This window comes from Penicillium chrysogenum (assembly GCF_028827035.1).
Source record: "Penicillium chrysogenum strain IBT 35668 chromosome Unknown utg000004l_segment0_segment0, whole genome shotgun sequence".
Lineage (NCBI taxonomy): Eukaryota > Fungi > Ascomycota > Eurotiomycetes > Eurotiales > Aspergillaceae > Penicillium > Penicillium chrysogenum.
The window spans coordinates 1,302,379-1,315,938 of NW_026622752.1; the positions used below are offsets into that span (position 1 = coordinate 1,302,379).

Here is a 13,560-nt window from a genome sequence, read left to right on the forward strand (position 1 = left end):
GGTAGTTAAACTAGGCAAGAGAACACGCAGGTGACCATACGTCACCAAACAAAGGATAACCTGCCAGGTAGGCAAATTCCAGTGTACACTGAGTGACATAAGAGCACAATTTTAGACATGCATTTCTCATCTGATGGAGGCACATTCGCTCCGATTTTTCCATGATTTTACTCCCCGATTTGATGATATCCAAGGTTCGACAGAATCATGTTCCGTCGCTTACATGTAGCATGTACTTGCCAAGGAATACGATGGGCTATAAGGGAGGGAAATTATTTTAAGCTACACCCTACGAGACTCTAAACAAGATCAACGACTCTAATTCTGTATCAATTACCTTGACTATCTCTTATCGGTTGTCCAGGTTGAACTGATAAACCTGATACGCCCCACAATCGCTTGAGCCAATGACGCAACGACCTGCCTGATTAGGGTTAGCGCTATATTTGGCTTCTCCACATGATCCAAATACGAGCCCGTCCCCCGCGTTTAGCCAAAGCACATACAACATACGAAATATAAGATCGACAATCTTGTCGAATGATTTGAGGTATTCGAGGATATCTACAAAGTACCATGTACATGCTCGAACTACACAGAGAGTCATGTGGCCAGTATTAGACTCGTCTAGCTGCGGTTACTGCCGGGGCCTCGACAGGGCGATGGTCTAAGTGGATGCCGTGTATGGAGTAACACCTCCACATTGCATCTGTATCGGTTCCGGTTGGAGCTGCCTAGAAAGGCTAGCGACATGCAACGCTGGAATGCCTAGGTGTACGCCGAGGATAAGATAAGCGTGACAATCAACCTTGGAAGTCGGGGATCACCATCGAGCTCAGCTATATGAGCCCCGTTCCGCAGCCCTGGAGCAGTGGATTTCTACCCATTATTTCCTGGATTGCTGACACCCTTACAATAAACAAAGTCCTCGCTTCCCTCATCTTCTCCTCCACCAACTCGTGGGTTATTACCACTTCAACTCTACTTAGATGGCGGTTGCCTTTGTCTCTCACTGTCCCCAACGGCTTCATTGGCATTCTTATACTATATCTCTGTGTCAAGCTATTCGCAGAGCTAGTAGAAAAAAGTATCCGGACGTCTAAACCCGTTCGCTAAAGCAATTGTCGCTGTCCAAAAAACCGTAGTGACAGGCCAAGAACAAGAACAATGTCAATCGAAATCGTCCCGCTGGCTCAGACCGACATACCTGGGGCTGTAGACTGCGTGCAGAAAGCGTTTGCCAACGATCCATATTTTCGCTGGGCGTTTAATGATTCATCCAAGGTATGAAATATCTTCTTCCGCAAGCAATGTCTTTGAAGACTGTGGCTTTGAGAAAGACATACCAAGAAAAGGAGTGAAACAAAACAAAGTGGACATCGAACCAAGTAATAACAGGTCCTGACAGTTTAATATCCAACGAAATGCAGCCTCCCTCGCTGCTCATTTCCAATATGGTATCAACTGCGACTGCCCCATCTCTGTCGCCAAGATAACTCGCGCCGCAAACGAAAGCAAGAGCAATGACGATATCCGCCTACCAGCCGGTACTGTGGTAGGCGTTGCCTGGTGGTACTCACCACAAGCGCATTCCACGACACAAAGCTGGTCTGTTTGGGCGCAGGACTGGCTTCTCTCCTTCCGTCAGCTCATGAACAATATCCGCTTCCTTGGTCGTGGTGGCTTGAATGTACGCCGGTATTGGATTTGGAAGCAAGTGCAGCAAACTGCACATGATGCTATCTGGCAGGATCCCCGCGGGTACTATTTTTGCAATGTCGTCTGCGTTGATTCAAAGGCGCGTGGCATGGGAGTGGGAAAGAAGCTCATGGAGAATGTCATGGACAAGGCCGATCGAGAGAATATGCCATGCTACCTCGAAAGCTCTAAGGGGTATCCCAACGTGGGTATTTATGAAAAAATGGGCTTTGAATTGGTAAAGGAGATTGAATGCGTGGATGGAGGGGATGTTTGCAAGGTACGCCTTCTCAGTTGGGATGTTCCCTATTAAACGACTGACGCACACCATCCCAGTTATATTGCATGATTCGCAACCCCAAGTCCAAGGGATAAGGCTGTGATAAGTTTTCCAAGGCCCATACCGTTAATTAACACAGATACACAGAAATATTGAGCGACATACATGGCTTAATTAGTAGCGTTTGAGTTGCAAGAATTTTGGCGACTTTCATCTTTGATTGCTTCAACAGCGTGAGCGAGATGATGGAAATAATCGAATACAGCTTATCTGATTTCAGCATTTTCAGAATGAATTCCTTTCTCTAATCAATCCCTCTCTCTCTCTTTTCTTGGCTTCCAGCCGGGGAAATGCCACAGCAGGTTACGGAGCCCCCTTTCTCTTCTGATAAACCCACTGCGTCCCAGGGGACATTGTCTGGGAATTCATTGACGCTCATCATTCTGTATCAGAATATGGCCTCTTTTGCTACTGTGGTAAACATGAACACTGGGGATATGTAGAGGCACTGATGTGGGTTCTGCTCGTGTGTCTGGTACACCCGGGATCGCGACTGGAAAACAGTGGTCGACGAATATCCACTTCCCGGAATCAACCCATATATCTGCCTGAATTAGATAGCTTCAAGCTTTCTTGGGCCATGCCTAATACTGTCGGCAAACGCCAACGATGCGGTCGCTCGGAATATTGATGAATACGGAGTACAGAGAATGAAATTGACGTTGGTGAGCCGCTTATGATATTGATGTCTTACTTTTTGGGGCCAGGCTGGTTATGTACATGTGGAAGTAATCAAGCCCATTTTCCGAGCAGTCCCATCAACACCAGCCCACTGACGAAGGAGATACCACCAGTGAAAACTTTTCCTAATTTCGCGTTCATCATTTCACCACCTTCAATGACCCAGTCACGGGCCCACATATCGACGACACCAACCCACACCAGGATACCAGCAGACAGCGCGTCCAATGTTCCGAGTGCGATCAAAGTGCCCCTCGAGTTACCATTGAAGGTGTGAAGAACACCAAGCCCAATGGCCATGCCAATAGGTGTGATCAACGCAAATGCCATCGCCATGGACGCCTTGGAAGGGAATATAGCCCCGGGCAGGGTTGCGATACGAGCACCGAGTGCTAGACCTTCAAAGAATTGATGGAACACAATCACCACCAGAAGCGTCTTATAGAATGAGTCGCCGGCGACGACAAGGGTGAGGCCGATCAGGATACTGTGGAAGAGAATACCAGCTTCCATGACCATGACCGAAAATTTGCTGTTGGGTCCGGTAAGATCGTATGAGCCATGGCTGTGGCTAAGACCTGCCAATGTGGAGTGTTGCTGTTGCTCTGGAGAGTGGCCATGCTCCTTCGGCTGTGTTTGCTGAGACTCGGACTCGGACAGTATGGTTTCTGCGGAGTGGTTCTTGCTGTTGCGAGCAACGATAATTCTGTGGCCAATGTATTCCAACAAGAAGGCAATGAAAATACCCGCCACGACCACCGCGGAGGTAGTCGCTTCGTACTCGAGTTCTCCCAAACAGTCGTTCGTAAACATGAGGTTTGCATGTGTGTATAGCTAAGGAAAGCAGTCAGCAAGTGATACGTGTGTCAACGCCGAGATTACTTACGTGGATGAAACCCGTGGCGATGATGATGCCAGTTCCGAATTGCTTGATGACGGTCGAGACCACCCCATTGATAGAGGCAGATGGAAGCTTCATCAGGAGCATAGGGGCAAAGACACCAATTGAACTAGTGACAAGGACAACAAATAATGTGCCGATTCTTAGAGGGATGTCGTAGTCTCTTGATCGGACACCACATGATGCGCCACTACTACCTCCCTCTGATTCACCTTCACCCACGCAGTGTCTAGAATGGCCAAAGTCAATAAAGCACAAGCTTGGAAAAATTGTTATAAGCTTACTCGACACCAGCATGGAAGTGGCAGTTCTGTTTGGTTTCGCCTGAGGATTCCTCGCTACCTCCCTCTGATTCACCTTCGCCCACGCAGTGTCTAAAATGGCCAAAGTCAATAAAGCACAGGCTTGGGAAAAATTGTTATAAGCTTACTCGACACCAGCATGGAAGTGGCAGTTCTGTTTGGTTTCACCTGAGGATTCCTCGCTGGCATGTGCACTGTGACTGTCTGTGGACGCGGTCTCGGTTGCCGTTCCTTCTGCTTGAACCAGGACATCGTTTCCATCTGCATCCATACAATATCTTCAATTTTGTGAGTTATTATAGTCCCACAAAAATGCATAGCTGCCGACTTACGACTCGCTTCCGTGGGAGTGACACCCAGTGTATTGTGCTGGTACTCCAGTTGTAGGGGTAGATGTGGCCGACACTAAAACTTCCTTGCCATTCCCATCAATACAGTAAATGTCGGAGCCATGAGTATGACAATCAGTTACGGATGATGACTGTGCTGAGGTCGTTGGTGTGGCCGCATACACCCCGGCAATGCCCAGTGATATAATGAAAGGTCTGAAAATGTGCATGACGAAGCTGGGTGCTCTACCCTTTCGCAAATAATAATTAATTGAGATTAGGATTAAGATTGAGGCATGAAATATGCCAGAAGTAAGGAGTTTTAAATCAATCGATCGAGCAATTCTCTCGAAAAAGCCGCTTGCGAGATGACAAGAGCCCTACCTTGGTGTCTCACCCCCAAGGTTCTCGATGCCAAGCGGAAGACCCATCTATCTTTTCGCCAAGAGCCGGCCTGGGCTTTTGATTCGGGTTTTCTCCGGAGAAGACGTCAAATATCGCCTAGACAATTGTCGTGCTCTCAAGGTACTCTCAACTAAGTGTCTTGGCGACCCTCCGCCGAGCCTTTGTCTTGGCATCAACCCGAGATTTTCTGCGCTGATTGCTGGAGAAAAAAGCCTTTAGCGAGAGAAGCGATGGAAGAAGCTCTCAAGGTCCCCTCTTGGCAGATTGCACCACCCGTACAACATACGGAGTACACCGAGAAAGATGGAGACAACATCCCGCTTCCTCTCCTAGGTCCTGCGTGGATTGGATCATCCGCAGACACAGTGAGAATGAGCACAAAGCCACACTTGGCAAACAGTTGAGAAAAACTAAAAGCCTTCGTATATGGAAGCTTTGAAAACTTTGTATAAAAAAGATATATAAGAGCTCCTCTCGTTGGCAATTTGCCCCCATAGTCTCCAAGCAATTTGCCTCAATTATACAAAAATGCATTTCTTCAGCCTCATTCTCTCCTCCGCAGCAATTGCTGCTGCTCTCCCCACCCGGGAGACTTCCGAAGGCAACCAATCCCAGCCCTTCTCCCAGAATGGACTTGCACCTTGGGATGCCGGCGCTGTGACCCAATTCCCCATCCATTCAAGCTGCAATGCAACCCAGCGTCGCCAGATTGAGCTAGGTCTTAACGAGACCATTACTCTCGCTCAACATGCCCAAGATCACATCTTGAGATGGAGAAATGAGAGTGCGATCTACAGGAAGTATTTCGGTGATCGCCCATCCATGGAAGCGATCGGTGCATTTGATGTCGTAGTCAACGGAGACAAGAAAGACATTTTGTTCCGATGTGATAACCCCGATGGAAACTGCGACCTTGAAGGTAATGCACCTTGCCCTATGTGAGAGACGGTATACTAATTATCTCAACCAAATAGGTTATGCCGGACACTGGCGAGGCGAAAATGGCACGGATGAGACAGTCATCTGCGACTTGAGCTACGAAACTCGTCGTTCTCTCTCCACAATGTGCGGCCTTGGATATACAGTCTCGGAGTCTGAGACCAACACCTTCTGGGCCGCTGATCTCCTGCACCGCCTATACCACGTTTCTGCCATCGGACAGGGCTGGATCGACCATTTCGCAGACGGATATGAAGAGGTCGTTGACCTGGCGAAGACTAACGCGACACTGACCACCCGTGACTCGGAAACCCTTCAATACTTCGCACTGGAGGCATATGCTTACGACATTTCTGTGCCGGGAGTTGGATGCCCAGGTGTCCAACATGAGCATGATGAGGCTACGACTAGCCAGCCAGCTCCTACTGGAACAACCACCGATGCTCCTTCGACAACCGCCGAAGTACCTGCCGTGAGTCGCTCTCTAATTTGCACTTTTGGTGATTGGAAACTGATTTGAATAGAACTGTCACACACATGACGGAGGCGAGCTCCACTGCACTTAAATGTTCCATCTCGTCGGAACGGCCAAAAGCCCACTCAGGCATTCGAGACAACGATAAAATATTGGCGAGATAATAGCCCTGATGAGAAGGGTATTGGTGGGTAATTTATAACTTGAGAGAGAGGAAAGAAGGGTCCTATAGGTCCAACAGCTTTAGAGATTATAACGTAATATGATCTATATGATGACTGAGCCTATTGGCTGTCATCTTCAATATTGAATGAATGAAGGAACATATTTAAATTCTACAGCTGTATTTTGGGCCCTCATGGTCTTGTTCGTTCGGCCTTGACCACACCGAATCTAGGGATAAGGACTGTGTTGGAGTTGTTGCTATCTTCCAGAATAATTCACCCCTGTCTCTCTTATCGTACCTAGCGGCTGTCACTTTATCAGTATAGGTGATATTTTGCATGTACTCACCCTCACCCTATACCCTCCAACCCCCATTCTCGATGAGCATAGCGTCTCGTGGTACCGCATTAACATTCAATATTGGGAATGGGTTCTGTTACTATTGACATATGGATTGGGACAATTTGCTTATAGTGTGTCAACCTACTCATATTCCCTTTCCAAGACGATTTGGGAAACCGCGGCAGTCGATCAGTTCCATGTCGCGATATTTCCAAGGTTGAAGGCCTGATTCTGAAGACTTGTGAATAATGGTGCCCATCGTTCATGAGTAGTACTCCGTACTGGCTTATTTACCAGAAAAGCTAGGTGGCATCCTGAGGTTGCTATAGACATTAGCTGCTTGATCATGAGGTATGCTTGGCTGGTGTTACTCTAAACATCCGCCTGACGCGTGAAATCGTATAGTTTGATGTTATAGGCAGAGTAAGGCTCAGTAAAAAGCTTGATTGGCCAAGGTAGAAAATTTATCTATCTGGCTACATTTCCATTGCTTGTAACCTGATGCAGGTGAGCCATAGCACATTATGTATATCGAAGTATTTAGGTGCTGTCCCAAGACACTTTGGGGTTCTAGCAAGTATATGCTAATTGCGTGGGTCAACAAACGAAGAAATATATATCGATGTGATAGCTACCTCCTTCAGATCTCGCATGATCTTGAGACGCATTCGAGTTGGACGTATATGTGTTTTGTCCTATGATTATCTTAAGAAGCCCGTCAAGTTATATATCCTCCTGGGTTAAATATATTTTGCCCCAACCCACCATGATTATCATAGAAGAGCACCTACGCAAAGTTTCAACTATTACTTCTATATCCCATATAATAAAGCTACTTCAGCATGTAATCAAATTAGTTGTAGTTGAATAAGGGAAACTTCTATGTATCTACATAGGTAGCTTCTAGGTGCATAAGTAAGCTTTAGTCGCTGGAATATCCATCGACGCAACAGTGTGACAACACTAAGTTTTGGCCAGAATTTTGAAACTAGATTATGATCATTTGTCGCTGTGATCGAAGCTATCTACTCTACTAGGCCAAGCTTTGCCGGCGTGAATCGTAAAATGTCATGCAGCTCGTATGCATATTCTAGATGTTACCTACATACGACCTACAGGATGTGAACAATGTCGAGACAGAATGATCGAGGCAGCCCGATTTCAAACATGCCCCTGTCGCCCCGTAAACTGTCGCACAGAGAGGTACCACACAAAGATTGTCCATATATGCTAGGGTGGAACCCACATGCAGAAGTGGGAAACAGGGTTACAAACAGAGCCTATGGGGAGAGGATGTGGAACAGGGGATTGAACGATCTACCGATAAGAATGCTAGCCAAGCAAAGATTTACCAATAGTAGGGTTGTTTTTTGCTGCAGGAGGAGATAATTCACATTATAAAGGGCATGAGAATGCTCACAGGTGCACGAGACGCCAATCTAGGGGTGAAAAACAGTCCTCGAGCCAATGGGGGCCTCGCATCCCAAGAGAAATAATCCATTTCACTGCAGGGTGTTCCCGAATATACCTAGAACCCCTTTGAGAAAATCCAGACCGCCGTTACAGTGAAGCTGCCCCAAAACTGCTCGGGTGCGCTTCAAGAGGAAACCACCACTCATCCCATTTTATATCGAACTATCCTTTTGACGGGCCTACAATTGCCCTTCGACTATTTTAAATAATTATATTCATTATTGTCATTAGTCCAAGTGATGAAACTGCCGCGGTCCGCCTGGACTTGGAGCGCATTCCAGGTTGATACGGCATTGTTTATGTACGGCGGTGTCTCGACCGTTGCCATTCCCGTTGAGGCAATCACAACACCAGCACCCAAGGTCAAAGAGCCACGCCCCGTACAACGATCCAAGTCCAAGCGAAAAAGCCTGAAGAGGTCACTCTCCAAGATCTTCTGATCTTGGATTTCACTCTCCTCCCAGCCCCATTGGCACTTCGCTATGAGTTTACACGGACTTGGGGTGATTGGGGCTCAAGTGGCCGCATCGATCAAATCCAACGACGAGAAAATCCCTACCACGCCTAAAATCGCGCCTCCACGATGTTCCATTACGTCTTCGCCTGGGGCTCAGAGCCAGGAGTTTGATCCGTCGATCGGTGCTAAGCCATGCTCGCCTTTTTATCCTCATTCAAGTCCAACGATCTCGCACGAACAACTCACCTTTGAAACCAAGAATGCCAATCGGAGAAGCCATATGAGAGACATCGAAAGCTTGGGCCCGTATGCGAGCTGTCGAACCGATAGTCCCCGACGGTCGAAGTTATGGGAGGAAGAGAACAAACCACTGACATGGTTTCAAACCTTGAGCAACAAGCAACGAATGGCGCTGAAGGCAGTCGTGGCTGTGGTGACGGTGGGGACTATGATTGCGATCGCGTTGGGCATCACAGCGGCGGTGGGAGGAGCGGGTTGGAAAACCAGTGCTGGAAAGACGGCGTCTGGGGGATAAGTGAGTTCTTCGAGTCTCTTGCACCTACTGGGTTGAATTCATGGCTGACTGGATATGCAAGGTTCGATGTTACTTTTGGTTCGGGGCGACGACCAAGCAGACCAGCATTCGTTATGACTCGTCGAATTCTCCAACCTAAACTAGGCCAGCCTTTTTTGTTTCTGCTTTCTCTTTGAAGATGCTAGTTATGGGGAGCTGAAGTTCAGGGAAGAGCAATTGTTATTCTTGACTGGAGGTTATCCCACTCGTCCACAGTAATGACTTGTCACATCTCGGCTTGATCAGAATCCCGGTATTGAATTGGACATGTCATGGAGCTGGCTGGAACTGCTGTATCATATCCTTAGTTTTCCTTTCTTTTTCTGTTCATTTGAATATGACTGTGAATGAGGTGTCATTAAGAGCCTTAAAATGCAGGCCACAACGTAACACGGGTCGGACCGACCTCGGCGCCGAGAGGAATATTGTAGATCCGACCCGTGACCCCACTAGAGTTATAAAAGACTGCAAACTTTTCCCTTCTCCCTTTTTCTTTTCTTTTTCATCGAAAAAAAGCAACTGAGCCCGCCACGACCATTGTCCTGTCTTTCGACAACCCCACGACGATGTGTTGCCTTCGGTCCTACGGGACTGATCGGCTCAGGAGATAAATGTTCCTCGATAGGAAGTTCGTTTCCCCTCTGTGTCCTCTTAAGTGAGGGCGGTGGGATTTGAATGTCGAAGACGGGATACATTCCTTCCCCTAAACTCGGTTCTGGTAGTTGGGGGAGTAGCAGCCAACGCATTGATGCTTGCGACGGTCTTCAGTAGATTCGATAAATATGAGACTCAAATGGATTGAGCGTAACCCTGCATAAATGCTACCAGACACAGAGTCACTACCCTATGATCCCATCCATGGACTTTAATGTGGGCGATACAGCCAGGCATATGTGTGCACAAGTGGGCACTTAGATTTCAGTTAACTGACATCACTGGGAATCCCTTGTTGTACCGTCGGGGTGGGTAGCCTCTCGCAGGTGAACCCGAATAAAGGACAGGACCAAGATCGTCCATACTTCAGTCTGTTTGGGAGCAGTCGAAAATGACTACGCCATCAGTTCCGAATGACTTGTGCAAATTTGGCAACAAAATATCCTGGATCGGCCAAGGGGCTTGCTTGATCTGTGAATGCCGGGTCTCCTAGCCAGGTGGTGATCTCTCCCTCTCATCCCGTGGAATGCAGTATCACCACCTTTCTAGGGATTACATGGCAGATGTTTACGATCTGACCACAACCGAGGGGGTATTTTCTTAACTGTTGATGTTGTTTTTTCATTCTTGGCGGCATTCTGATGGTATTACCCACGCCTTGGCTCCTCGCCAAGGTGCAGTCCCTGTTGATGCAACGGCATTCCCGCCTGTTTGTTGAACTGACGATCTTGAATCCGAAGGAACTACTAAAGGTCTGAATATCTCCTCAAGACGGATTACTATTCATTGTTTCTAAGGGTGAATATTCTATCAATCGAGCCATTCTTTTCTTCTGCTCCAGTAGCACTCGCTTCCAGTCACTCTTTTAACTACTACTCGCAAAGCATACGCCTTTTTACAGTAATATTTTCCAAGCACCGCAGTCATGAAGGGCTTCATCGGCGGAATCCCTGTGGCACTGCTGGCAGTTGCTGCCCAGGCCAAGTTCGCTGAACGTGTACGTCATCTTCCTCTTGAGTATACAGAGACATCAGCTAACTTAGGGTACAGCAGGAGAATGACTTCCATCCCCAGGCTGGTGGTACCGCCATTGGTGGGCCTTCTGGCAATGATGGCCACGGTCACTTCCATCCCGAGACTGGTGCTACCGTCATCGGTGGGCCTTCTGGCGATCATGCTGACGGCTTCGTCAGCCCCTACTCGGCTAATATCAAGACCGATACCAAGGTCAACGAGTGGGAAAAGGATGACCACTCTGTCAAGTTGACACACACGGATGTGCACCCTCACCCTCCCGTCGTGGGTGTGCCATTTGGCCACGGCCCCCAGGTCCCTGGAATGGGACCCTTCAATGGAAAGCGTGACGCCCCCCATGGAGGAACTGCCATGGGCGGCCCCTCTGGCAACGATGAGGGCCAGAGCTTCGATATGTCTGTGACTGGCAACTTCAACACCGAGACCGAAGAGGAGAACCAGGATGACCACTCCACCGAGATCGAGAACACGGATGTCCACCCTGCTCCTGTCCATGTGCACCCTCATGGCGGCTACCCTGGTGCTGCTCCCAGTATCTTCCGTCCCGGCACTTTTGCTAAGCGCTTCGGACAACCCCACGGCGGTGGAACTGCCATGGGGGGCCCCTCCGGCAATGATGGTGGCCAGAGCTTCAGCGCTCCCACTAACATTGAGACTGACACTGGCATCAACGAACACAACGAGGATGACCACTCCACCGAGCTAGAGCATGAGGATATCTACCCCCAGTCTCACGCCGGGGGCTTTTCTCCCTTCCGTCGCTCTGAGAACTTTGGCCGTCCTGCCCACGGCGCACCTGGGCACATTGAGCCTCACCACGAGTCCCACTTTGAGCCTCACCCCGAGTCTCACTACGCGCCTCACAGTGAGAACCACTATGAGCCTCACCCCGAGCCGCACTACGAGCCTCACCCTGAGCCTCACTACGTGAACCACCAGGAGCCCCACGTCGAGCATCACCCGGAGCCTCACTATGCCCCTCACTACAGCCCGACCTACGCACCTCACCACGAGCCCCACACTACATTCGAGCACGAGCTCACTGCGGTGAAGAACAACAACAATGGCCCTTCCGCTGGCAGCATCGCCTTTGGTCGGCGCGGGTTCCCTGGCCCCGAGTCGCACTTCGAGCCTCACCATGAGTCCCACTTTGAGCCTCACCCCGAGTCTCACTACGCGCCTCACAGTGAGAACCACTATGAGCCTCACCCCGAGCCGCACTACGAGCCTCACCCTGAGCCTCACTACGTGAACCACCAGGAGCCCCACGTCGAGCACCACCCGGAGCCTCACTATGCCCCTCACTACAGCCCTACCTACGCGCCTCACTATGAGCCTCACACTACCGTGGATCACGAAATCACTGCGGTGAAGGGTAACAACAACGGTCCCGCCGCTGGTGGTATCGCCTTTGGTCGGCGCGGGTTCCCTGGCCCCGAGTCCCACTTCGAGCCTCACCATGAGTCCCACTTTGAGCCTCACCCCGAGTCTCACTACGCGCCTCACAGTGAGAACCACTATGAGCCTCACCCCGAGCCGCACTACGAGCCTCACCCTGAGCCTCACTACGTGAACCACCAGGAGCCCCACGTCGAGCACCACCCGGAGCCTCACTATGCCCCTCACTACAGCCCGACCTACGCGCCTCACCACGAGCCCCACACCACATTTGAGTCTGAGCTCACTGCGGTGAAGAACAACAACAACGGCCCTGGCGCTGGTGGCATCGCTTTTGGTCGCCGTGCGTACGCTCCTACTCCGGAGACTGACGCTACTGTTATTGGTGGTCCCTCTGGGGATGACGAGACCAATGGCTTCTCCGCTCCCACTAACATCGGTGTCGCCACTGATGTGAACGAGCACAATGAGGACAACCACGCTATCGAGGGCGAGTTCACCGACGTCCACGCTCCCGCTGACTACTCCCGGGAGGACTCCCCTGCCTGCGCTGCCAAGGTGCAAGAGATTGTCCACACTGTGACCAAGACCCAGTACCACACTGCCTTGGAGACCAATGCCATCCCTGCCCACGCTCCTCAGAAGTTCGGCGCTGACCCTTACGCTAACTACCCCGAGCACAACGTTGGGGCTGACCCGTACGCCAATTACCCCGAGCACAACGCTGGTGCCGACCCCTACGCCCCCTCAGGAGCCGGTTCTCCCAACTATGATTCCGAGGATGTCCCATTCGTGCATGTGCCTATGGCTTCCTCTGCGGCAGCCACTAGCGCCGTTTACAACTACCCCCAGCACTCCGCCGGCGCTGACCCCTATGCTCCTCACAAGTATGCCGCCTCCCAGGGTCCCTCGTACTCCAAGATTGCCGTGCATGTGCCCATGGCCACCCCTGCCTCGTACGGAGTCTTCTCCAAGGCTACCCCATCTGGCAGCATGGGCCACATGGTCCCCACTGGCGCCTCCGCTCAGAAGGCCGCTGCTTCTTCTGCTTCCCCGTCGCCTTCTGCTTCTCATGGAATCATGTTCCAGGGTGACGCCGCCCGTCTCTCTGGCGGTATTTTCTCCGCCGCCGCCGCCGTCATGGGTGTTCTTGCCTTCATCCTATAGACAGTTGGTCGTCTCAACCAGGTGTTTGGTGTGTCAGTAGATTCTTGTCACTCGTTATGGCTCCTGCCATTTATGCTTCTTTCACAATCATTCATTTTCGTACAACCTTGCCATATTTTATCCATTTGACCTGGCTTTAATGATCAATGTTTCGTTAAGAAAGTTATACATTTACAGCACCTCAGACTTCTTTCTTCCTCTTAGCCATCTAAGCTGTAATCACCC

General features: G+C 49.9%; 6 protein-coding genes across 6 annotated transcripts; 5 read left to right on the forward strand and 1 right to left on the reverse strand.

The window, feature by feature from the left end:
• Positions 1–1,167: 1,167 nt before the first annotated feature.
• Positions 1,168–2,073, forward strand: N7489_006420 (GNAT family N-acetyltransferase; the record flags this gene model as incomplete). The annotated part of the gene is made up of 3 exons (XM_056712170.1): positions 1,168–1,284; positions 1,409–1,978; positions 2,035–2,073. 3 exons carry the CDS (start codon positions 1,168–1,170, stop codon positions 2,071–2,073), a joined length of 726 nt encoding a protein of 241 aa, XP_056565885.1.
• A 697-nt stretch (positions 2,074–2,770) lies between these two features.
• On the reverse strand, positions 2,771–4,481 carry zrfC (putative ZIP Zinc transporter; the record flags this gene model as incomplete). Its single annotated transcript, XM_056712171.1, has 5 exons — positions 2,771–3,553; positions 3,606–3,879; positions 3,905–4,024; positions 4,051–4,200; positions 4,255–4,481. The coding sequence occupies 5 exons, from the start codon at positions 4,479–4,481 to the stop codon at positions 2,771–2,773; spliced, it is 1,554 nt and encodes a 517-aa protein (XP_056565886.1).
• Positions 4,482–5,184: 703 nt separating this feature from the next.
• On the forward strand, positions 5,185–6,161 carry aspf2 (major allergen Asp F2; the record flags this gene model as incomplete). Its single annotated transcript, XM_056712172.1, has 3 exons — positions 5,185–5,575; positions 5,631–6,067; positions 6,120–6,161. The coding sequence occupies 3 exons, from the start codon at positions 5,185–5,187 to the stop codon at positions 6,159–6,161; spliced, it is 870 nt and encodes a 289-aa protein (XP_056565887.1).
• A 2,128-nt stretch (positions 6,162–8,289) lies between these two features.
• N7489_006423 (uncharacterized protein) lies at positions 8,290–8,490 on the forward strand (the record flags this gene model as incomplete). Its single annotated transcript, XM_056712173.1, has 1 exon — positions 8,290–8,490. The coding sequence occupies one exon, from the start codon at positions 8,290–8,292 to the stop codon at positions 8,488–8,490; it is 201 nt and encodes a 66-aa protein (XP_056565888.1).
• A 42-nt stretch (positions 8,491–8,532) lies between these two features.
• On the forward strand, positions 8,533–9,042 carry N7489_006424 (uncharacterized protein; the record flags this gene model as incomplete). Its single annotated transcript, XM_056712174.1, has 1 exon — positions 8,533–9,042. One exon carries the CDS (start codon positions 8,533–8,535, stop codon positions 9,040–9,042), a length of 510 nt encoding a protein of 169 aa, XP_056565889.1.
• Positions 9,043–10,660: 1,618 nt separating this feature from the next.
• CweA (uncharacterized protein) lies at positions 10,661–13,335 on the forward strand (the record flags this gene model as incomplete). The annotated part of the gene is made up of 2 exons (XM_056712175.1): positions 10,661–10,732; positions 10,786–13,335. 2 exons carry the CDS (start codon positions 10,661–10,663, stop codon positions 13,333–13,335), a joined length of 2,622 nt encoding a protein of 873 aa, XP_056565890.1.
• Between the last annotated feature and the right edge of the window lie 225 nt (positions 13,336–13,560).